This window comes from Mchenga conophoros, linkage group LG23 (assembly GCF_057382185.1).
Source record: "Mchenga conophoros isolate Kocher_MC1m ecotype Shallow Benthic linkage group LG23, M_conophoros_male_GT1.1, whole genome shotgun sequence".
In the NCBI taxonomy this organism is placed as follows: Eukaryota; Metazoa; Chordata; class Actinopteri; order Cichliformes; family Cichlidae; genus Mchenga; species Mchenga conophoros.
Window position 1 is genome coordinate 8564474 of NC_140547.1, and position 23434 is coordinate 8587907.

The following is a 23434-nucleotide window of genomic DNA, read 5'->3' on the forward strand; positions in this document are numbered from 1 at the left end:
TATATATATATGTATAAGGGCAACTTGGGCTTTTAAAGTTATCTGTGGGTCACTGGCAAGTCTCAAAAACAAGTGGGGGAAATGTTGTCCAGGGAAACCTCAGGACACAAACCCTAAATCAAAGAACACAGTGAATTATGTTCAGTGTTGTGTAGTTCTGATGAAACTCGGTGTTCTCTCTCTCTCTCTCTGCTTTCAGTTCATATTTTTGTGGCTTTTTTTTGGTGGTTTGGCTCAAGTAATTAACTGCTGCAATGCGCTCAATAGCAAAAAACAACATTAAATCTTTCATGACTACATCCCACACAATGTGGTCACACCCTGATTGATGACGGGAGCAGGACTTTTGAACTCCTGTAATGACGTCAGTAGTTCAGGTTTGACCAGAAGATCCAACTTCTGATTTAACTTTGGTAACACATCTGAGTATGAATTGAAATCTTTGGTTACATTTGAGATAAAAAATACACCCTTTGTAAAGAGTTTTAAGTCATGTCTTTTTGAGTTGTTAATTAACCTCTCTCACTACATTATAGGCAAGTCTGATCACGTGGTTCTAGAAAAATGTGCAGATATGAATTAATATATTTAATCGTTATGTGAAGCTGAAAAACACATATGCATGGATTGTTTACTTCAAGCAGAATATTTGAGTTACAAATTGGCAAAACTAATATCTAACTCTAAAACAATCAACTCAATTCAGAGCAGTTAATCTCTTAATCATCAATAAATGCATCTATTACAACTTTATAACCACATAATAGAACCTATTCCAGTTTTCTTTCTAAAAAGCTTTAAGAGTTTGTAGTGAATGCTAAGGCTTCCAGTTTGTTCTTCTATGAAGCACAACTGGGAAATGTTGCACTAAGCATCCACTACTGACACCTGCTGTTTGTTATTAGGTTAAACACCTCAGCTCAACTTTAATTACTGATTATATCCAACATTTAGAAATTGTACACATTAGCATTTTATTGCACTCCAGTGTTATAAAGACACTTAAAGATGACCTATTGTGCTGATTTCCAGCTTCATTGTTTTTTGGTAAATTCTTTAACAACATTACCGTAGCTTTGCATGACTCAAAGTTCAAAATAATCCGTTTACATTTCATACTGGATGTTGGTGCAACCCCTCAGTACATCCACTGTCTGAAACCACTCATTGTAGCGCTCATCCCTCTGCTTTTCTGATTTGCTGCCCTTAGCAAACAAAGTTTGAACAGCGTGAGATGTGACGTGTTAAGAATGATTAATACTTATTCTCACTGACGACATAAAGGCATGAAAACTTGTTTCAACCACTGAAAAAAAATTTTTTTTTTTGCCATCCATAAATCATTAAGTTGGTATATGTATGTTTATTTCAAAGGGACAATGCATATTAATTAACATGAGCACTAAAATTAATCTTGTAAATAGCCAGATGGATTAATTTTCATCTGTAGTCCCTGCCAGGTTGATGGCATATTAAATGAATCAACAAAACCAAACCCCAAAGTTTGACTTATGGATGTCATTTTTCCACCCATGCAGTGTCTGAAATAAACTTCCATATACAGAGCAAAGTGGAAAAAATACTCTAAAATGAGCTTTAGTCACTGTATCAGTAAATAGATGACAGTAATATGATGAAAAGTATAATGGGTATCCTTTAAGGTGACTTGCATTAATTTCTTGAGCCAAATTATTCATGGACCTCAACATAACCCTTATGAGGCAAATATGTCGATCTTTTGCTCCCCTTGGATTCAAAAATAAATCTGTGTGAATCATCTTTGGTGCTGTTCCTATAATTGACTCTGTATTCCTCCTCACCACTCAACTCAAACACGGCACTAAATGTTAGTTTAGAAATCAGACAACACATGAAACTTTTATTGATCTTTTTTTTTTTTTTTAAAGACTTATAGGCATTTCAAAGAACCTGTATTACAAACAGAAGTAGTTCACAGCCTGTCAAATATTGACAACACAGCTTTAGCCTATTCACTTAAAAAAATATTTCCATTGCTTGTACAGTAATATCATCCACCCTTTGTCAATACATATGCCTAGAAAGGAAAAAGAAAAGGAAGCTAAATAAATACGTACCATTTAAAAATGAAGGGTGAAATTTAGGTCTAAATTAAGTTGGATCTGCGGTGACAGCTCGACCTAACACACCTAAGAGAAGTGGCTTCTACTGCAAGTCTTGTGTAGGATAAATAATTTTTGTACCTGATGTAGTCCTCTTTACAATCTGTCTCAGTAACTGAGGTTCATGCTGGAAATGGCTTTAATCGCAGAGGAAGACTGAACCTGTCAGGGTGACTCCTGGCCCTTTCTTCAACCTAATCCCACGCCTTGTTCACCGTTACCGTCTGATACCATTATGAGTAAATACGATTATCATTTCTGAAGAGGTTCACGTGAACTGTAGATAAACCCAGGATGCTGACATTCAAATACAGGTAAGTAGAGGTATTCTAGTGGTTCAGGTCTCTGTAAAGGACTGCTCTTATGTGAAACTAGAGGGAAAAAAAAATCTTGTATTTACAAAAGAAAAAAAAAAAAAAATCTTAGTGTAAGTCAGATCACAGAAACTGTTGCTATAAATGTGCAGCTGGTTCTGGTTTTGGTGTTTTTCCCTCTGAAGTAAACAAGCTCTGTGACAATCCGCAGAACACCAGACGGGGATATGCTCTACAGCTGTCCCACATCTGACATGTAGCAGCAGTAAATAGTACTCGAGACATGCTCACACCGTTGGAAGTAATCTGTGTGGTAACCACAGGGGAGCTATCTGGATAGTGTGATGTTAGCTGTGCCATTTGCACACTGGTCCAATCTGACAGAGAATCTGAATGCACTGTCACATGCACCTCTGTAAGGTGTGCGTTTAAAAAAACGAAGAAGCTAATAACAGATAGTGGAAACAACAGTAACACCAGCCTCAACTGCTGTACTTGGGAGGAAACTGGCAGCTCATATTCTGCCAAAAGTCACCTGACAGCAAAGGGGCTCATTCTTAACATTTAAAATAGACATTAAAAACGGAAAAGATTTTTTAAATGGACTAAGTTCCTTTGCTGAGATATTACTATGAGGAAAGTTGGCTTCAGTTTCTGAGCCACCTGTAGAACGTTATAGGGCAGCAATCTGCAACAATCTAGTTTTCTCTCACACACCGTGTGAAAAGAATACAAGTTTTAAAGAGTGTGACAAAGTCCTCCCTCCTTTCTAAGCTCGCACCTGTTAATCAGGCCTCTGTGATTCAGTCTTTCCTTCACTAGACGAGATGAAGATGAAACACACCTTGTAAGCAGTCAACAAACACATTTCCCATGAGGTTTGGATGCCACCTACAGGTTGTTAATTAACCTCTGAGAAATCCAACTGATTCACAGATCACAAAGGAACAGAGACGTTCAAGGAAAGGAAGACAGGACTCCAACTCTTTGTTGAGTCCTTTAGACTAAGAGGGTCGAAACTAAAATGCATCTACAGCAACTTGATCAAATGTTACGAGTATTTACAGAGTGAACCTGAAAGTCTTTTCTCCAATTTAAGGTCCAGTTTCTGGTGTGATGAACAGGGCAGACAAGGCAAATGCCAGAAAAACAATTCCTCCAATGATTGTAACTACAGAAACAAAACAAGAAAACAAATGTCAGTTAAGCAAAGATTTTCAGTTTAAACAAGGCAGATTTATTTGACGCTAAACTGGTTTCTTTATTTTTTTGATCTTTTAAATCTGATATAGCTATATGAACAAACTACTGAATCTTTCTGTGAAGCCCCATCATGGGTCATCTTGAGGTTTTTGTAGCAAATGTGAATTTACCAGTAATTTTCATGATGGTAAAACCAAATGATTACAGCATTGCATCACTAGGAAGGACTCCCAGGAGTCTCAGCATTCCTGCGAGGGAAGTTAGGGGAGGGCAAATGGTCCAATATCGTCACAGACCATGTCAAGAAAATTTTAAATGAATCATATTAGGTGGAGGCAGCAGACTGAAGTCTTAGAAATAGGAGTGTCAATGGTGCAGAATCCAAACTAAAAGTGACTTTGAAATAGGTCTGCAAATAAGGATTCATTTAGTAATTAAGTATTCTATTGATTAGTCCATCGATTAACTGAGCAATCAGATAAGAACTTATTAATGAGCAATAATAAATATTCAAAAGAGGGGGAAACCCCCCCGCAACAGTTCTTTCAAAATATACTGCTCGTGGGTTTCCATTTTATATAACGGCATCTGTCAAAAAACACCTAAACCCTTTAATTAGTAATATTTTATCTTCTGGATGAGGTAGGTTTCATGTGTATGTGTTTGTCTGCATCTGTGTGTCTGCATGTTTGAGTGTGTTAGTGAATGAATGGGGTTGTATCTGTAAGCCTTTAAAGGACCATGCGTTGGCTGAAGTTTGTCCTATGCTATTATGAAAAATTTTCGTGCTGCTGAAAACAAGACGTTATGATGGTGCAGATGTTAATAATGACATGTTAATAATAAGTCAGTGTCTGACTTAACAGCCACAGGTCAGCAAACTTTATATATATATATATTTTAAAATATTAACATGTGTATTCATATTTAATTTCACTTTAAATCTGAAAGACAAATTTGTGAAAGCCTTGAAATATTGTCTAAACACCCCATGCCCTCCTTTAGACTCCCTCCTGCTTGTTTCAGGAATCATTATGATACAAAATGGGACGGTTTTCGTCAGGCTTCAGCCGGCTGCCTAATTTTAAACATGGTATCAGGCCAAGTTAACAGCTCATTTGGATATTTTAATGCAACTTCTGTAGCTTTACTATAGATTTTCACTGTATAAAACAAAAGCTTGGAGTTCATTGATTGGATGGTTTGATGAAGACTCCCATTAGCTTTTTCCCAGTAAAGGTTTTAATGGTGACCACAAGAACAGCGCTGCTGTTTTGGACACTAGAAAAACGTTTTCTTTCACTCTAACTGAGGTCACCATCTCAGTAACGACTCCCCCTCTTTGCTCTTCACCGTGCGTGTAGACAGACTCCATGTTAAACATCATCATCATCATCACTGCTGCTGTTGTGTTATTATACTCTTGTTGAAAAACATGGGCCTAATACTGACATATTTTATTCACATGCCTGCTCCTAGATACGTTTCTAATGAAAGTGTTAGTGGTGAAACGCTCATGTTTACATGGAGATGACTGAGCGCCACACAGCCGTGTGTTAAACAAAGGAGAAAATTTGTGTCGAAGATTTTCTTTAAATCGTCTGGTTATTTGAATTATTCAATGAGTCATTACAGCTCTACTTTGAAAGTTTTTACTTTACTTTTTATTTTTAGACTGCACTCTACAAATACCTACTTGATTTTTTAAAAATAAAAATGCATTTCAATCATTGTAAAACGTGGGCTGTAAATTGTGTGTGTACCATTTTTGGGCAAAATGACAATTAGTTTAACAGTAGATCGCTGTTTTCTCTCTCTGTTTGTTTTTAAATCTGATCCACCTAATCCATCAAACCTTAACAGGATTGTCTACAAATATTTTGATAATTATTGTGTGTAAACAGAGCTGCCTCCAGAGGAATTCTCCCAGGAGAATAGGAACCCACTTCTCCTACCCGTCTTTTTTTTTTTTTTTTTTTAATTAAAAAAAATAAATAAATTTTTTATTTTATTTTATTACACAATTTAGGCCATCTTACCTGTTCTAACCGATATCTTCTGGGCAATCATTCTCCCTCCTATCACAGCCAGACCTGTGCACAGACAGTGTCCAATGGTGCCGCCCACTGCGACTCCAAATGGATCCTAAGAATAAAAAACAAAAACAGTTTATATACCATATTTTTATTTATTTTTTTACTCTTTTCTTAAATATTACCAGTGTATTAATACAGCAGCAACTAAAAGAAACAAACAGCCAATCAAAGTGAAAATGTATGGCCTCTATTTATTGTAAAATATATTACAAAGCATTAAACAGCAGCTGTCTAACAGTGAAAGTCACAAACCTCCCGGGCAGCTAGAATAATTGTAGTTAGCTGCGATCGGTCCCCCCACTCTGCGAGGAAAGTGAGAGTGAGGGATTGGATGAAGATGGGTGAGATGAAGCTGTGCCACTTTCCCTGAGGAACAGCAGTCCCTGTTCCAGCCTCCACATCTGCAGTCCCATTAGCGAGCTTAGTCCGCTGGAGCTGCACAGACAACAAGGCATGAGGTTTGAAAGACAACCCAATAGAGTACTTTCACGGCTCAGTACCTGCAAGAGGCAGGGTTCACTTACAAGGGTGCTATACTTTGATCAAAATTTTGTCATGAGGTCCTCTGTGGATGGTCCAACTATATTCCTTATAACGGATTTGTTTTGATCAAGAGGATGTAGATTTATGTCCTCTACAAGTACACCTTAGAATGCAGATCTGCACGGGAATATAATTAAGCTTGACTTTGTATGACAAACTGTCACTATTGCTAAGAGGTTCAATCAGCCATCTGTTTTTTTAATTTTTTTTTATTTAGTCTACAGTACAGCACTTCGATTACAGCTCATAATGGTGCCATTCAATAAGACAGCCTCAGGCAACTTTAAAGTGTCCATGTGCTCATATAGCCTGATGATAAGATCAGAATTTCCACACAACAAAAACTCACATCAGCAGCAGCAAAATGTAACTAGGTCTTCTGGGTGATTAAGTAATATGAGCCATTTGCGAATCGCTAATTACTAAGCAAAATGGTGTCAGCAGTTAGTAACTGGACCCACTCAGGAGGCGTTTCTATTACTGAATATGTAAATTATGTATGTGGACTGGAGTTGTACTACTGGACATTAAAAAATGTTGTTTTTCTAGATAGTTTATAATCAAGTTAACTTGCCTCTTCGTCCTTCTTCTTGATCTCTGCCTGCACCTCCTCCAGCTCCTCCTGACCTTCATCTGGACTCATTTTTAGCCCCTCTCTAAGCATGCGAATACCGAAGATGGCAAACAGAGCAGTGGATACATAGTATGTGTAGATTCTTGGGATGATGGTAGTGGCATAGCCAAACAGTACTATGATGTGGGAAAGAAAAAACAACAACAACACGTATTTGTTATTTCTCAGGATCTGATCGAAGGGTAATGCCAAAAAAACAAAACAAAACAAAAAAACAGTCAAGGCCAAATCCAAAGTTTTACAAACCAGAAAGACAAGTCATGAATCCTAAGGCCAGCATAGCCCCGGCCAGCACGGTGAGGCGGTTGTAGCGCATGGCCATGATAGCAGCGATGAAAAAGGTCTTGTCTCCCAACTCAGAGACAATGATGACAGATAAAGAGGCAGCAAAGGCATGAATGAAGCCCAGGTTCCCTTTGGTGGAGACATCTTCAGAAACCACTGGGCCCGGTGGCTGGGGACTGGAGACTTTCTGCAAAGGAAATGCACACAGTGACTGTCAGCTGAGTTACACACAGTTTGTAATAAAAATCAGTATGAGGTATCCAAGTTTGCCCTTGTTGGCTGTAACACTTCGGCCACAATGTTTAAATAGGTAAACAAAACTGGCGGGGACATGACGACCTTCTCGTCGTGACACCCAAATGACTGTCACCTTAACTTTAAAGCAATTTCTTCACGATTAAAAAATTCAAGTGCAACTTTGTCCACTTCTGCTAACGTTACACCCGGAACTCTGCGAGACGTATCAGTTAGCACGAGCTCGGCTAGCCCGGGGCGCGAGGAAGAAGCGCGTCAAAGACCGCTTCCTATACATGACGATAAAACACTTAATTAGTGACAATGAAGCAAAACCTTTCACCTCTTGTGGGGGCTGTTCCGGGACAGCTTTTTGCTCCTCTTGAATAGCAGTAACACCGACCGACAAAAACAAAAACACGGCGGTGAGCGGAAACAAGACACACATCACATTTCTGCTAGCCCCACCATCTCTTCTGCCAGCCGCGCGAGGCATTATTACTTCTTCCGAAACACCGACACGACTCGATTTGCGCGCTAATTTCTCTCCCTCGTATCACTGCATGTTATCTGCAACAAAACCGTATAACTCCATATTTAGTCACCTATACAATTTGAGGTAACACACGTCACGATCAGAGAGACCGACCGGGCCAACTCAACTCATGGGGGAAGTAGAACCGTGCTGCCGCAAAGAGGAGCAACGCAGACAGATGATTGGACGTTCAAATGAATGACGTGGTTTGTAAGCTGACGCACACAGCGAAGTGCTCAGTGAATGGACAATCTCATTGTCGATCATAATGCTATTTAAATATAGTTTCATTGTTTTCTTTCAATAGTTTTGCATTGAAAAAAAAAACTTGAAAAAGGACCTTCTGTTTATTAGTTACAAATTTTCTCTTTATATATTTTTATGTAACATTACTATTCTAATCCTAACAATAATGAGTGTTTGCCCCTCTAAATATCAGCCCATTTACTTTAAAAATATATTATTATTAGTAATAATATGATTTACTTTGAGCAGAAAATTTGCTTGGCAAATAATAAATTTGGGATAAGCAGAATAAACATTAAATAAAATTAAAGCGACTTTGAGGTCGCTGAGATTCCAACTCATCTGAGTTTTTAGTAGATGATGCTATGTTATCAATTTGAAAGTCCTATGTCGCCTTAACATTCACAAACTTTGGTGTCCAGCACGCCCGCCTGCCCAGTGGAATGAGGACAGTACTCCATCAGCCTTTTATAGGGATAAAAAGGAAATAAAGAACGTGACCAGAGGTGGCAAAAGCACAGATATTCTTTACTTAAATAGAAGTACTTATTAAAAGTCTTTACTCAAGTTAAAGTAAATACAACTTAACCTTGTTATATTATTGTGATATTAAAATAATATTAGTACATACAAATACAAACTTTATTTCAGTCCAAATTGTAATTCTAATAAAGTTACTCAGCTTTAATCAGTTAAGTAGAACAAGAGCAGAGAAAAAGATATATTTTTTATGTTCTTCTATGTTCTGTTGCCTACATTGTAGAGAGGGACTTTGCCTCAAAAAAGGAAAATGAGTAGGAAGAGGTTAAAATTGAATTTGGCAGGTGGGAGAACTGGAAGGATCCATCACAGCACAGCAAACTAGCCTGTTTATACAACATTAACCTGCAGCTTATTTTCATACAACCATTAGATAAGTTATTCTACCTCAGCTTCTTTTCCAGCAGGTTTCACAATATGAAAAACACAATGTCAAATGTACAGTGCCCAATATCTGATGTAGAAACATAAGAACTTACATTTCCAGTTCATAAATATCCCACTAAGCAGTCCTTGCCTTTACATATAACCTTTCTTTGTCCTCTCGTGTTCTTATGTTTCTCCATCTCTGAGTGAAGTTTGCTCTCTTACTTTTCTCTCCCCGTGAAATACAGCAGCACACAAACAGTTTGTGAGTTTGCTGATGTTTGTTAAGCTGACAGAAATGCTGCATTTGAAATTACCTGCCACAATATTACTCCCTTCATGCTCCTCGCTACTCTTTAGTAGTGCAAGCAATAAGTAATGCAATTTCATCCCCTGACTTTGGCGTAAGGTTTTGCCTCTTTCTTCTCTTTTTACCTGGTGATTAAGACACGAGTATGAATGTTTGAAGGTTAAAATAATAACTCTCCGCTGTGTAAGTAGTAGAAAATAGGGATATTTGTTTAATATTTGTTTTGTATGCGGTACTGAATCCGATACATATCTGATGTTTTAGAAAGCGACTGCTGTTTGAACGGTCATGTCGCATTAAATCCGTCTTTTACGACACTGACACAAGACAGACGCCAATTATTAGCGCCCAAGAAGACATCGCGAACGCTTTCGGGCCATCCAGTGTAGATGTTAGTGAACCTGTTGGGAAGACGGCGCTGGAGAAACGTAAACATTTTATTTGTACTGTATAATCTGCAGATTCTGACAGAAATTTCCAACTATCATTTGAAGAACCGCTCCTCTCTAAAAACAGAAATAAGGATCATTATTAGGCCAGTTGTAAATAACACAATAACGTTACAACTTAAAGCAAAATTGGGAAACGTAAAGTCCGAAACAAGTCTTTATATTAAGGGCCATCAGTCAAACAATACTGTTTGATCTGGGTCTAAACAGAGCGCGTTGTGTGTGACGTCTTCTTTTGTGCATGCGGGCCGCTTTGAGGGTTCACACTAGAGCGCGTTTGCTGTCACATTTTATTTGTAGTGTGAACAAGCAGACAAAACAATCGGATTTGATCAAAAAAATCGGAATTGAGCATTAAGACCTGCAGTGTGAACGTAGTAAGTGGAGTTCTTGTGAATGAATCAGGGGCAATTTGTGGTTCAGTATCTAAAGGATAATGAATACATCATGCAAACTAGTGTACCTGGGGATTGAACCACCACACCCCTGATTGGTTTATGACTTGATTTCCCTCCTGAAAGTAACATCCCCATGTTTGTGCCTCTTTAAACAACAATAATACTTTTTGTTGAATAAAGTTTCTTTATTCATTACAACATGTCCATGTCATGTTACTTTTCGTTTTAAAGTAAAACTCCTTGTCGTTCCGGTATTAATACAATACATTCTGTTTTGCTATAAAAGAAAAATATTCAACACCACAGTGTTTTGCAGGTTTCTTTTTCACATAAACATTTAGAGATTACAATACCAGTTATAACTCGAGAGGTTGGCATACTGTAAAAGGAAGAAAAAGATTTTTAAGTACTTAATCGTAAGAAAAACAAGTTCTTAATGTAATGAACAAATGAATTCCAGCAATGTTCCTCACAGTGTCTTCACATCAGTCGGAGAAAGTTCTCACCTCTAGAGTCTTCTGCCAGAAATCAAACACAGTGTTGGCCTCTTAGCTGTCAAGCCGATTAGTTAAATTTGGAGGTTTGAAAGAACGTTTAGAAAAAGATGGCTTTTGCTCCTAAGGTTTCTGCTCCTCCGACATCTCTGGCAGTTTTCTTTACAGTTCCCATTTATCACCACAAAAAGACCAATACAGTGTCTGAGTATTCATAGCACAAAGGGTATAAATGCTCTTCTATGCCTTGGGTATGACTTGTATTTGCTAATGTAAAGGTCATGACAAAGCTGTCCTGCCAGTGCTTGGTTGAAGAGCACATACAGTACCACAAGCCACCAGGTGAAAGAGAGGCCTCTGAAAACAAAGCTCAACGAGATGTAGATCAGCAGCTCAGCAAAGTAATGGGGACAAGAAACCAGCTCAAACCAACCTCCCTTTGGCACTCTGTGAGTCAGCGTTTCCACTGTTCCTGCATGACATGACAAAAAACAAGAAAAAGTGACATCAGCAACTTTCAATGTTTACATAGACTGGTTTACCATTTCCAGTGTGTATCAGGTTAAAGCTGTGCTAATTAACAACTGATCAAATTACTGTCTGTTGTGAAATGTCTCACTCACGGCGCCAAACCCACAGAGAATTATCTCGCAGCTCTGCAGTTCCACTCAGCTCTCTGCAGTTTTTTAGCCTCCTTTAGCTAATGTTTTTTTAAATATTCATGCTTAAACATGGCCTCGGTTTTCAAAGAGCAAAGATAAAAAAATCAAATAAAAAATGCTGAAAGTGGGTCAATTGGCCATTTTTCAAAAATATATGTTTTGAAAAGTATTTGATACATAAATCTAAAATTTAACAAAAATCATTACATGTATCCTAACTTTGGACCATACGTTCTTTAGGAAAATATAAGCTGGTTGAGCTAAAGGCAATTTGGAGATGGGATGACCCATGTGCTTTATGGTTAACACATAAACAGAAAAACAGACAGCAGAGGAAGTTAACTTCAAGCTGTTAGTTCCTTGATCATTAATATGCAAATTCTCAGTGATAGCAATAATGCTGGAGGCAGCAAAGAAAAAACAAAGAAAGAAACAAAGAAATAAAAAAACAAAACAGAAAGACAGAGAGTTTCCTAGGTTTACCTGACTTTCCAGTGCGAAGTCTGGCCAGCAGGACCATAGACTGATGCTGCAGCCACGAGGCCCAAATGAAGAGTAAAAACCCAGCAACAAGCAGCCAGTCCAGCTGAGAGAGGAGGGAGCTTCTCTCTAAAAGAAATGGTGGAAGCATCAGTACCACAAAGCAGATGAACCAGGGAATTGTGCACATAGAAGCACACAGAAAGCACCAACTCAAACCTTTTTCCATACGATCACAGCAGAGGATCGTCAACCCTAACATGATGTAATACCCCAGGCCGAACATATATTGTACCAAGTGCATCGCCCCATCAGAGAAAACGCTGACAAACAGGCACTCCAGCAGCCTCCTGAGGGAGTGGACCCACAGCAGCAGCTGCACCAGGACGGTGGAAAGCTGTGGGACTACAGCCAACACTAACATCAGACACAAAAATGAATTAAACAGAAAAACAACCATTTTTTTCTTTAGCTTACCTTGACTGTCACTGCTGTGTGCGCCAGTCAAAATGTCTAAAAAGTCGCTCAACCACAAAGGGTATGACTGATGCTGAAATATAAAGCTGAGGTACAAGACCAGAAGAAGACCATTCCAGCCAACAGAGACTGCATAGAAGTGCCAGAACCACCTGGAAGGCGAAAAGCATGCCACGTTTAAATATTTAAAAAGTAAATAATGATTCAAAACCACCTAAATGTTCGGTTAGATATAGTAGGATATAAAATACATTACAGTAAAGTTCTGTCATTCACTGTCACCTTTTTGGGACGTCAAAAACCCGCAGCCATTCGTCTCGCTTTAAGCTCTGTTTAGTTTTTCCGTAACGAATAAGGTCCTGAAATAAAACGTAAGCGGGACACGTGTCAAATATTCCCGGCAACAGTCGCGACACTTTGTGAGCACAAAAAGCAACGAGGAAGCACAAAGCCAGAGAAGACCACACAACGTTAATCACACTCAACCCTACTGAGCTCCACATCGTTTTGAAGCTGTGCGGGTCCGCAGTTATTGTTTTGTGCAACACGGAAAAGAAGCCGCCGGTAAAACCTATCGTTCCGGAATAGCAACCGGTTATTTCTTTATAGCACAGTAAATGTATGTATTGATTTAATTAATCAATTTAATTATTTAAACATCTATATATTTATTTAATTGCAAAGTATTTTTGCATTTATTTTATTCGGCACGCACGGCTTTGAAGTGAGCATTACGACCCATTTAACGTTCGCACAGCAGAGGGCAGCATTTGAATCTTTCCCCATACACCACCCGAAAATAGAGGTCTAGCCATGTAAACGGAGTCCAAAAATGTTTATGTTTGTGTAAGGAGAAGTTTTATTTTGAACAGGAAATGTTTAGTAATGTGCTAAGCAGGTATTTGGGCAAAGATTTCATCATTTTATTTTTTTGATTGACTGACTGATAAATAAACATCAACGCTAATACAGAAGTTGTCTATATAAAAATAAAGAACAAACTCAATTAGAAAAAAAAAAAGAAAACCCAACCCTGTAAAAATGTGAATAAAAACAGAAAACAATGATTTTCAAATCTTACAAACCCATATTTTATTTACAATAGAACACAGAAAAGATCAAATGTTTGAACTGAGAAAATTTACAATTTCAAGAAAAATGTTGCAACATGTTTGCAACTGATTTTGGTAACTTGCAATATCTCAGTAACACGACTGAGTATAAAAAGAGCACCTCAGAACAGATGGGCAGTGGTTTGCCTTTCTGCAAAAAGCTGAATCTGAAAATTGTGGAATATTTTGAGAATAATCTTTTTCAATATAAAATTGTGAAGACTGTGAATATCTCATCACCTACAGTACATAATATCAAACAATTCCCAGAATTTGAAGAAATGTGTTTGCATAAGAGACAAGGCCAAAAATCAATATTCGATGCCTATGATTTTCAGGCCCACAGAAAAATTGACATTTTCAATTGTTTTAGCCAAACAAATAACACCACGTCCTCCAGACAAAAGAGGAGATGGACAATCTGGCTTGTTATTAGAGCTCAGTTGAAAAGCCTGCATCTCAGATAATATGGTGGTGCACCAATGCCTGGAACTGGCAGCTTGCACATCCAAAAGGGCATCAAAGCTGAAAGGTATATACAGGTTTTAGAAAAACAAATGCTCCCACCTGAATGTTGTTTTTGTTGCATATTTCAGCAAAACAATACTAAAGAGCTTACTGCATCTATTACAGCAACATAGGTTTGTTGTAAAAAATTCTGGGTGTTGAATTGGCCTGACTGCAATTCTGATTTTTCACCAACCGAGAACATTTGAAATATCATCAAACAAAAAAATCTTAGATGTTGAGCAGCTAGAATCCTGTATCAAGGTATATATAGCAACATGCCTCCTCAGTTCCCAGACAGACTGTTGTTAAGAGAACAAGCATTACACAGCACTAAAAATGATCCTGTCCCAAGTTTTTGAGACATGTTGCTACTCTGAAATTCCAAATGAGCTAAAATTTTCTTAAAATGGTACATTTTCTCCAGTTTAAACACTTGATCTCCTTTTCCGTGTTCTATAGCGAATAATATATGCATTGAAGACGTGTGCATTATGTTCTTTTACTTACATTTTACACAGCACACAACAACTTGGAACTGAATTTGTATAAAATAGATTAAACCTACAAATCTGGCCAAAATAAGTATAGATTGGTTTTGCTGTTTTGTATACTATATTGTACCAGGGAAACAAATACATTGGAATTCAAAGATCTTTATTGCACGATTTATAAACAATCCAAAATTAATTTGACAAAACACATGCACAGCAGCCCCTCCTGATGAATATCAGTATATTTTATCTTATTTGTATATGAATATCAGTTAGGGAGTAGTTTGAATGTCCTATTGCCAAACTAAGTTAGTTTTTTAAACCTGTTGCCATTTGAGAAACCATGAAGCACTTTTTAACTAGTTCTGTGAAACATTTAGTGGATAAGAAGTATTGCATAAAATCTAATGTGTATTAAGCAGAGGTTCCCAAAGTGAGGGGGCGCAGAGCCATTGCAGGGGGGTCCTGGTATGAAAAGAAGAAAAAAAAAGAACACTTGGACACTGCTAACATAATGAACAGGTTTTTGACGGGGCTTCCACACAAAGGCATAGCAGGAGATGAAGCATCGCCAAATATGTTTCCAAAACAGCTTCCTTCCAAGCCAAAGACAAGAAAATCTGGTGAAGCATATCTTCCCTTTGGCTTCACCTGCACAAGTGCCAATGTAGGTCTCTGCGACAGCATTAGTTTCCCCTGCATTGGGAGCACGTGCTGGACTTTCCAAATCAGGGACAAACAGTATCCCACATTCTTGATTTTTAGTTCACAAACACTTCTTGTAATGACTAACTACTCCCGACATTTTGGGGATGTTAAGTCTTTATACAGTAAAGTTACAGCAGGATACAAATAATATCAGGCTGATCCTGCCACAATTTGTTCCCCCTCTCCAAATCACGGACTAACAGTATCCCACAGTTGTTTATGTTTTTGAACCCATTTTGCACAGAGACATTTTTTGAAAAATGTATTGGTAGTAATGTTGAATATTATTACAGAGGAAAAAAACACAACTACATGTAAAATAATCACATCGTGATGCCTCTGCCTTTCTAAATGGAGGGACAGTAACTGCGTGTGTGTATGTAAGCGGGTAAAACCTGAAGATAGTAAGATTAACAGTATTTTGACTCTATCTGCCATTCTGCAATTCATCTCATGTAAACAATAATGTGGCGCACAGCATGACGTGAAAAAAGGCACATACCAGAACATTTTTCTTCTAAAACAAAGGGGGGGCAGCAAAGAAAGTTTGGGAACCACTGGTATAAAGTATTACATTCATGCTTTAGGTGGTAGGAGTTCTCACCCAAAGCAGTTTTTTTCCATAAACTGCACAGTTTCATAACACATGATTTTAAGGGCATGATTGAAGACGTTTAACTGACCTTGCAGCTTCAGTTCTTGATGCAGAGCAGGAAAAGTAAGTGTTTGTATGAAAGACTTGCCGAGGTCTTTGAGGCATTAGATTCCAGGATGCCTCTTAGAGGAGCACAGTATCCTGCCCGAGGAAGTGTGGACAGTTTCCTGCCTCCCTCCCTTCTCTGTCCTCAGTGTCCTTGTCTTTTTTTTTCCTGTGCCAAGAGCTGGATCTCCATTAGGCCCCAAAAGATTGCATAAATATCTCGCCAAGCTGGGGTTGCTTTCATAAATACCCTGTGAGCACATTTTGAAAGCATTAAAGGAGGAAGAAAAACTGAAATTTTCCGGTTCAGAGACAAAAGTCAGAAATCTTGTAATGACAAAGTTTTTCATGTTGTTCTTATGTCGTTGATCTTCACTAATGATTTAGTAATTTTATTGTCTTGTTACAAATATAAAATGATTAAAATAATAAAAGACTAATTTTCTTTACTGTATCTGGACTGATCAAGTTGTGTCACCCCATTCATAGCCTGGAAAAAAGCCCTCAAAGAAATCCAAAATATCAGACATTGTACAAATGAGCGTGATACAGAAACACATGTAACTGACTATGCTCTTCTCCTTTCTTTATTCCACTCAAGCATATAAAAGACTATATCGACGTGTGTATGTTAAGTGGTAGGCTTGTACAGGGAATTCTGTCACAGTCTGGCTGCGAAGCAGACTGTGTGGGGTGAGGAGGTGGAACCAAGAGTTTTGTCATGCGAAGAGACAAAATAAAACTTGAGAGTGACAAAAACCAGCTGTTTGTTAAGGCTGGCAAAATAGTACAGAACAAAAGGCAAAGCTGAAACTAAACAATAACCTAAACTGGGTGAACTAAGATTAAAACATGGAAAAAACCTGGCACATGGGCACAGCAGACAACCTGACCACAACTGAATGAAAACACACAGACTAAATGCACACAGGAGGTGATCAGGGGAAGTGGAAACACATGGGGAAACAGCTGACACAAATGAACATAATGATGGTACAATGGAAGCGTAAAACTAAACACATTGAACATAGGAACACAAGATCTCTTCAAAATAAAACAGGAAACATAATGAGTGGCAGACATGAAACACGAACTTGACAACATAAGCCACGCAGACATGACACACAAAGGCAGAGGGAGATTTAAACACAGGGGTAGGAGACACAAGGGGAATCTTAAACCATAAACCATAAACATCAAAATAAGCTAAAACTCAAAATGCTGGGTCAAATGACCCAGGACAAAGTACATCCTGGCAACAGTTATGAGAAAACTGATCAAAATTTCATTCATCACCAAGTGTGACCATTTCTATAACAAAAAAAAGTTTTTTGATCTGGAGCATCCAGATGTGTCTTAACACAGTGGCACAATCATTCCAGGACTGGACGTCTCCACAAATTCACCCCAATTCCAGACCGTGTGATTCTCGGAGAAACAAAAAACCAAAGGGCCCCATCTCAGACTCTGCGGGCTTCACTTAACATTTTAAAGTCAAAGTTCATGACAGCATTGTTGGAAAAATGCTGAAAAAGTATGGCTTGCTTGGACAGTTTGCAATTGCAGTTCAGGTTAGTTCAGTTACATCTATATAAACCACAAGACTTCTGGAACAGTGTCTTTTGATGAGATGAGACCAACATGAAGACGGACCTGGGCACCTTGCAGTCATTAGGGCAACTGTGAACTCCTGTGTTTACCAAAATATTCTAGAATCAAAATGAAACAGTAAAACATGACCTTAAGAGAGCTGTGCAAAAACGAATGCACACAAACCTGAACTGAAACAACATGTAACAACTGATTTAATCTTTTTTGTGTGTTTATTTTGGTTTAGTGCATAATGTTTGATATATTAATTTAATTAAAATCAAGTAGAATTTCTCCCTTTTTATAGTGAGGTTGGAGAGCAGAGACGGGAGAGTGTGAGACATCTGGGAAGCTGGTGGACATATGTGCCAAACCAGGAGAACAGTATAAGAGTGTGAAATCAATAAAAACCATTAAGCAACACGGGAACAGTGTGTCAGGTCACAGTTCTTTCTACAATTACAATTAGAATGGACAGGACCAGAGGACAGGAAAGAGAAAGACGAAGGAAAGAGAAGTTGGGAAGAGACTTAACAGAAGGAGAGGGAAAGGAAAATAGAGGAGAAGATGGTCACCTGCTGAAATAAAAACAAGCAAAGAAAACAACATTGTAGGGAAACCAGAGCAACGACCAACATAAGCACAAGTAACAGTAAATAATAAATACTGAATGTTACTGAGCAGCATTCAGTACTAATAATGCATGATAGGTTTAGAGCCAGAAGCCAACCAAGATAATGTGTGTCTGTGAGTACCTGTTGTACACTGGTTTGAACATTTGTGTGTGTGAGCGCGTTTGTATTCATAAGGTTTTTCTATGTGAGTGTCTAATAGTGGATGTGATTATTTAAAGTTAATCCTATTATTAATAGCTCTATAAACTGGTGAATCATTTGGTGAACTTGTCATATCACAGGACTCTTGTGAAAACTTTCTTTTGTAACGTCACCGATGTAATTCAAGTCAGTAATGCCATATGGGAAAATTAAGGATTAAACATAGTGATCCGTTAGTAGGACTGAGCAGTGTGATACTGTTACAAAATGTAATCATGTACTTTATTGTTGGTAAGAAAGAATACTTTTACTTATCATGTCAAATTGTCCTTTAATTAACCTAACCCGCTAGATGTTTGTAGTCTCTCCGTGCGTTGCCATTCTCCCTCTTCTTTTTGTCTCGTTTTGTCTGTTAACCATTTTCTATCATCTTCTATATCGGATACAAAGATTAAAAGTACCTGTTCCAACCACATTTACAACACCTGTAAAACTATGAAAAAAAGTTTTGTTGACAGATGATGTTTTTCAGATTATAAATCTTTGAAAATTAGCATTTACATCACACTGGAAGACCAAAACTGCCCTAGGGAGAATATCTATGTTTTTAGAGCTGCTGAGATACAGTAGTTTAAACTACTTAGAGAACAAAATAACAGGGTATTGTACATGCAGTATAGAAATAGGAAATAATATACAAAAAAGGCCTCATGCCAACAAAAAGTGACTGGTTTGAAAGCCACTTGTTCACAAGTCAACATTTCCTGAAGGTTGGTGCAGTGCGCACACTGAGCGTTGCCTGCTCTTTTATAGATTTTACACATGACCTGTGTGTAATTCTGTCCCTGATGCCATCAGTGTGCAGATTGTTTTCTGCAGCAAGCAACAATGCATAATGAACACACATACGCGCTCGTTCTCTCTCTCTCTCTCTGCACGTTTGTGCTGTGGACATTTTGTTCGGTATTGAATTGTGGGACACTGACCTTTAAAATCCCTGCTGTGCCTTCAGACCACAGGGCAAAAACTCAAATGCTGCCTAAACAATTTAGAGCTTTTCACTAAGAAAAATAAAAGAAAACACAAAACAGCATACGGGATAGAAACAATTACAGCAGTATGTTCTTTGTTCATAGAAGGTTTAAAAAATTTATTTTATTCATTGTTTATTAATGTTGTATTCTATTTTATGAAATTTTAGTGACAGTTTTAGTTGGGATATATATATAATGTGCTATATAAATACATTTGACCTTGACTTTTTTCTTTTTTTAAAAACTGTTTTTTTCCTTCATGTTTTTTTTCTTTGTTTTGATGTTTAATTGTTTGAAAGCTTGCAAATTTTATCCTTTTCATGGCACACACATTATCCTACATACCATACAGTTGAATACCATACATAGGCTTATTTCAAAAGAAAGTATTAGGGCCATATTTATGTTAAATAATCCAAAGGCATATTCCAATGTAAATGTTTAATTTACAGTCATTCATTTAAAATTTTTGCAATGGTTATTTCAGTACATGATTGTTGTGGATGTGTGATATAGTTATATTGTGTGTGAACTTATGGAAGTAAACAAACATGGGGACACGGATGACAGGACATAGAAATGAAACATACATAGATAGACTGGACACAAAGGGGGAACTAACATCATTAAACAAGAAATCAACTATAATCAACTCAAAGGCACAAGAAGATAACATACTTAAGAAATAAAACATCATTTATCTTGTACTTTCAAAGAAATCAACAAAAAATCCAGAACAAAACTCAAAATACTGGGTCAATGGCCCAGAACCATGACAGCCATACAGAAGCAGCCATGCACCTGTGATGTGAGGTTTTGTAATATTTTGTCCAGGAAAGACAAAAACCTGAACACAGGATACAGGTTCAAAGTATAGATTCATTACACCTTACTAGGTGGTCCTCCTTTTACCTTCAGCACTCCCTTTTTTTTGGGATAGATTCAACAAAGTGCTAGAAACATTCCTTAGAGATTTGGGTCCATACTGACATGATAGCATCACATAGTTATTGCAGCTGCCATTTGATGTTGGCAATCTCCTGGTTCAATACATATCAAAGAGCTACTGGAGTTAGATCTGGTGACTGTTGAGGCAGTTTCAGTACACTGTCATTGTCACGTTTACAAAACCAGTTTGATTTCATCTGACTTTTGTGAGATTGTGCTGGAAGCAGCCATCAAGAGCCATCAACAAAATTCTCACGTGTGGGACTAATAAAGGTTATCATATCTTATCTTAAGATAGTTCACTGTGATCATAAGGGAATGGACATTGTTATGGCCCCTGGCCTTGGAAGAAGTGAACCAGCCTTCCTTCAAGCAAATTCAACCGTGACAACACCCACAGACGATTGGCTGTCTGGGAACCCGTGTCAGCCTTCCTGCATGTAAATTTGAATTTGACAATCCTCTCAGACAATTGCCTGCCTGAGGACCTGTGGTTTGCACCTCCAGGGAGAGAGACCAATCTGCAACCAATTGTGCACACCTGTGCCTTCAAATGGGCTGAAGAACTTTCATTCAGGGGCTGCTGCTTTGAACTGAATGTGCAGTTTTCCCCACATGCTTCTGTCTGTGAGCCTAGCTTGTGAAACCCTGTTTAAGGTGTGGAATTTGTTTGAATAGCGTTTATTCGTGTTACTGCCCATGAGGCTAGCTTTAATTTCTACTTGTACGTGAGCAAGTTATATTTGTATTGGTTATTTGCCAAGTAATTTGTAGTAAATGTCGCTATCGGTTTTCAGTTCTGAGTTTCTTTCTGTAAATGAAACTTTGTCTTAACTGATCTCCCTCGTGAGGGTCTCGTTTATGCTATCTTCCCTGTCCCCTAGCAAAACCGGGTCATAACAGACATGTTCAGCAACAATTCTCAGGAAGGTTATGGTGCTTAAATGATGTTCAGTAAGTGCTAAGGAGCTCAGAGTGTTTCATGAAAATATCCCCCATGCCATTACATCACTCCAACCAGCCTGAATCATAAATGCATTTAGATCAAATTCTGACCCTACCGTCAAAATATGGCAGCAGAAATCAACCAGGCAACATTTTTCAAATCTCTTGTTGTCCGATTTTGAGCCCTTGTTAGCCCTTCAGTTTCCCGTTTCCTGTCCTAGCTGACAGGACTGCCACACATTGTGGTCTTCTGCTGTTGTGGTCCATCTCATTCAAAATTCAACATATTGTGCATAAAGATATGCTCTTCTGCATACTGAAATACACAGACCAGCCTCTCTTATTCACAAACAACCAAAGTCACTTAAATCAGCTTTCTGTCACATTCTGATGCTCAGTTTGAACTTCAGTAGGCTGTCTTGAACATGTTTAAATGTCTGAGTACAATGGGCTGCTTCCATGTGATTGATTAGATATTCACTTGAACGAACGGTTGGACAGCTGTGCCTAATTAAGTCACAGCTTACAACAGCTGAAAGTCTTATACCATTAACCTCTTAAGCCCCAATGCCCCCTGATACAGGGGCAAAAGGCAGGAAATCAGGTAGGCTTGAGGCTTAAGAGGTTAAGCTCACATTTTATCCATATATCTCTTTTGTAGATTTTAGTACAACAGTTTAATGGTGGACAAATTAGCAGTCACTACTACTACTACTACTACTAATAATTATTATTATATTGTAATTTTTCAGGAAAATTGCAAAATACAGTAAAATATTTTCTTTCACACAACCACACACACCTCATTCTTTCCTCTCCTTTGCTGAAATGCTTTAAACTATGAAAACATTTCTCTTTGTCTGTGAGTGGGCCAGAGTTCAAAGCAATCACCTCTCTTTGGATTTAGAAAAATAAACAGAGATAGAAAAATGGAAAAATGTTTCTGATTCCAGCTTTTCCAGAAAGGAATTCAGTGTAGACTGTCCTCCAGGAAATGATGGTTACAAGGCAGCTAGGCAGTTTAGTATTCAGAGAGTCCCAGTAGAAGTGACCAGGCCAGGAAACATGTGGATGCAGTGCATAACACACAGCTCTCAATCATCTCCCTCAACCCTCCTGAATCCATGCCAGCATCAAAACACAGCCTCCTCCCTCCTCATCAAATGAAGCACTACATTCATCACACGTTTGAAGTTCTGGAAAAATACAAAAATGGGACACAATCTGATGTTAATCAGTTCCAGGTATTACCTTTATCCCTTTCCTCTTTTCAAGGCAGCAGTCCTAATGTAAATGTCAGTTGGGTTTGGTATAAGCTGCGCCCTGCTTTCCTGACATGTTTTTGGCACTGTCCCAGATTATCTGTTTCTTTTTCCAAACCTTAACAGATATCTTTGGGTAGGTAATGGAACCCGATCCACTGATATATTTGACCCTGTAAAAAGGCCCAGTCTGTGTCACTAAAGCTTAATACTTTGATTATTTTACAGCTGTAATTTATTTCCAATTATTAAGAAGCTACCCGATCAGCATTGGAGGGACATTAGTCATTAGTTAGGTTTAGTCAGTCATACTGCATTTCACCATTAATGCTCCATTTTCAGCCTGTTCCAGGAACTGTAAACTTACATGAAAAAGCCTAAATATTTTTTTCTTTTTTTTTGTGAATAATCATGATGACTAAAATGCCGAATTGTAACACAGTTGTTACATTACTTAATGTCTGTATTCAGTAATCAAGAGATCCTGTAAATTTGCAGGTTATTAAGGTGACATTAATTACAGAATTACATTAATTAATTAACCGGTTAATTAATTGTTCTATGAATATCTTAATATTGTTTTATTTGATTATAAAATATCAAATTTTTTTTAATGCATCTTCAAATTCATGATATGGTAAAATGGTAAATGGCCTGTATTTATATAGCGCTTTACTTGCCCAAGGACACAACGACCAAGACTGTCCAAGCCTGGGCTCGAACCGGCAACCTTCCTATTACAAGGCAAACTCCCAACTCTTGAGCCACGATCAGTGCAGTCTTTTGTTACACAGTTAGACAACACCATACTGTATTTGTAAAGAGGGGGACTTCATATAGAAACTAGAAAAATTTGCATTTCCTGCGAAAATGCTGTGTGGATGCCTTAATGCTGAAGATGTCGGCTGAAAAAAGCTGAAAAAGTTGAAACCCCCCCCCCCAAAAAAACAT

The 23434-nt window shown here is 38.0% G+C and overlaps 2 protein-coding genes across 2 annotated transcripts; both read right to left on the reverse strand.

The window, feature by feature from the left end:
- Positions 1-1851: 1851 nt before the first annotated feature.
- Positions 1852-8134, reverse strand: tmem165 (transmembrane protein 165). Its single transcript, XM_085264849.1, has 6 exons — positions 7794-8134; positions 7178-7403; positions 6872-7047; positions 6007-6189; positions 5698-5803; positions 1852-3626 (listed from the first exon to the last, which is right to left on the reverse strand). The coding sequence occupies exons 1-6, from the start codon at positions 7944-7946 to the stop codon at positions 3550-3552; spliced, it is 921 nt and encodes a 306-aa protein (XP_085120975.1). The 5' UTR covers positions 7947-8134; the 3' UTR covers positions 1852-3549.
- A 2324-nt stretch (positions 8135-10458) lies between these two features.
- On the reverse strand, positions 10459-12941 carry srd5a3 (steroid 5 alpha-reductase 3). The gene is made up of 5 exons (XM_085264730.1): positions 12690-12941; positions 12408-12559; positions 12150-12335; positions 11934-12059; positions 10459-11260 (listed from the first exon to the last, which is right to left on the reverse strand). The coding sequence occupies exons 1-5, from the start codon at positions 12908-12910 to the stop codon at positions 11001-11003; spliced, it is 945 nt and encodes a 314-aa protein (XP_085120856.1). The 5' UTR covers positions 12911-12941; the 3' UTR covers positions 10459-11000.
- Between the last annotated feature and the right edge of the window lie 10493 nt (positions 12942-23434).

Excerpts from the sequence above, each read along its gene's own strand:
- tmem165 (XM_085264849.1), bottom strand. The coding sequence starts at position 7,946 with ATGCCTCGCGCGGCTGGCAGAAGAGATGGTGGGGCTAGCAGAAATGTG. Across the intron at positions 5,804-6,006 it reads TTATTCTAGCTGCCCGGGAG|GATCCATTTGGAGTCGCAGT; the intron begins GTTTGTGACTTT and ends TTTTATTCTTAG. Across the intron at positions 3,627-5,697 it reads GAAGATATCGGTTAGAACAG|TTACAATCATTGGAGGAATT; the intron begins GTAAGATGGCCT and ends TTGTTTCTGTAG.
- srd5a3 (XM_085264730.1), bottom strand. The coding sequence starts at position 12,910 with ATGTGGAGCTCAGTAGGGTTGAGTGTGATTAACGTTGTGTGGTCTTCT. Across the intron at positions 12,336-12,407 it reads ACACAGCAGTGACAGTCAAG|TCCCACAGCTTTCCACCGTC; the intron begins GTAAGCTAAAGA and ends TGTTGGCTGTAG. Across the intron at positions 11,261-11,933 it reads ACTTCGCACTGGAAAGTCAG|GAACAGTGGAAACGCTGACT; the intron begins GTAAACCTAGGA and ends CATGTCATGCAG.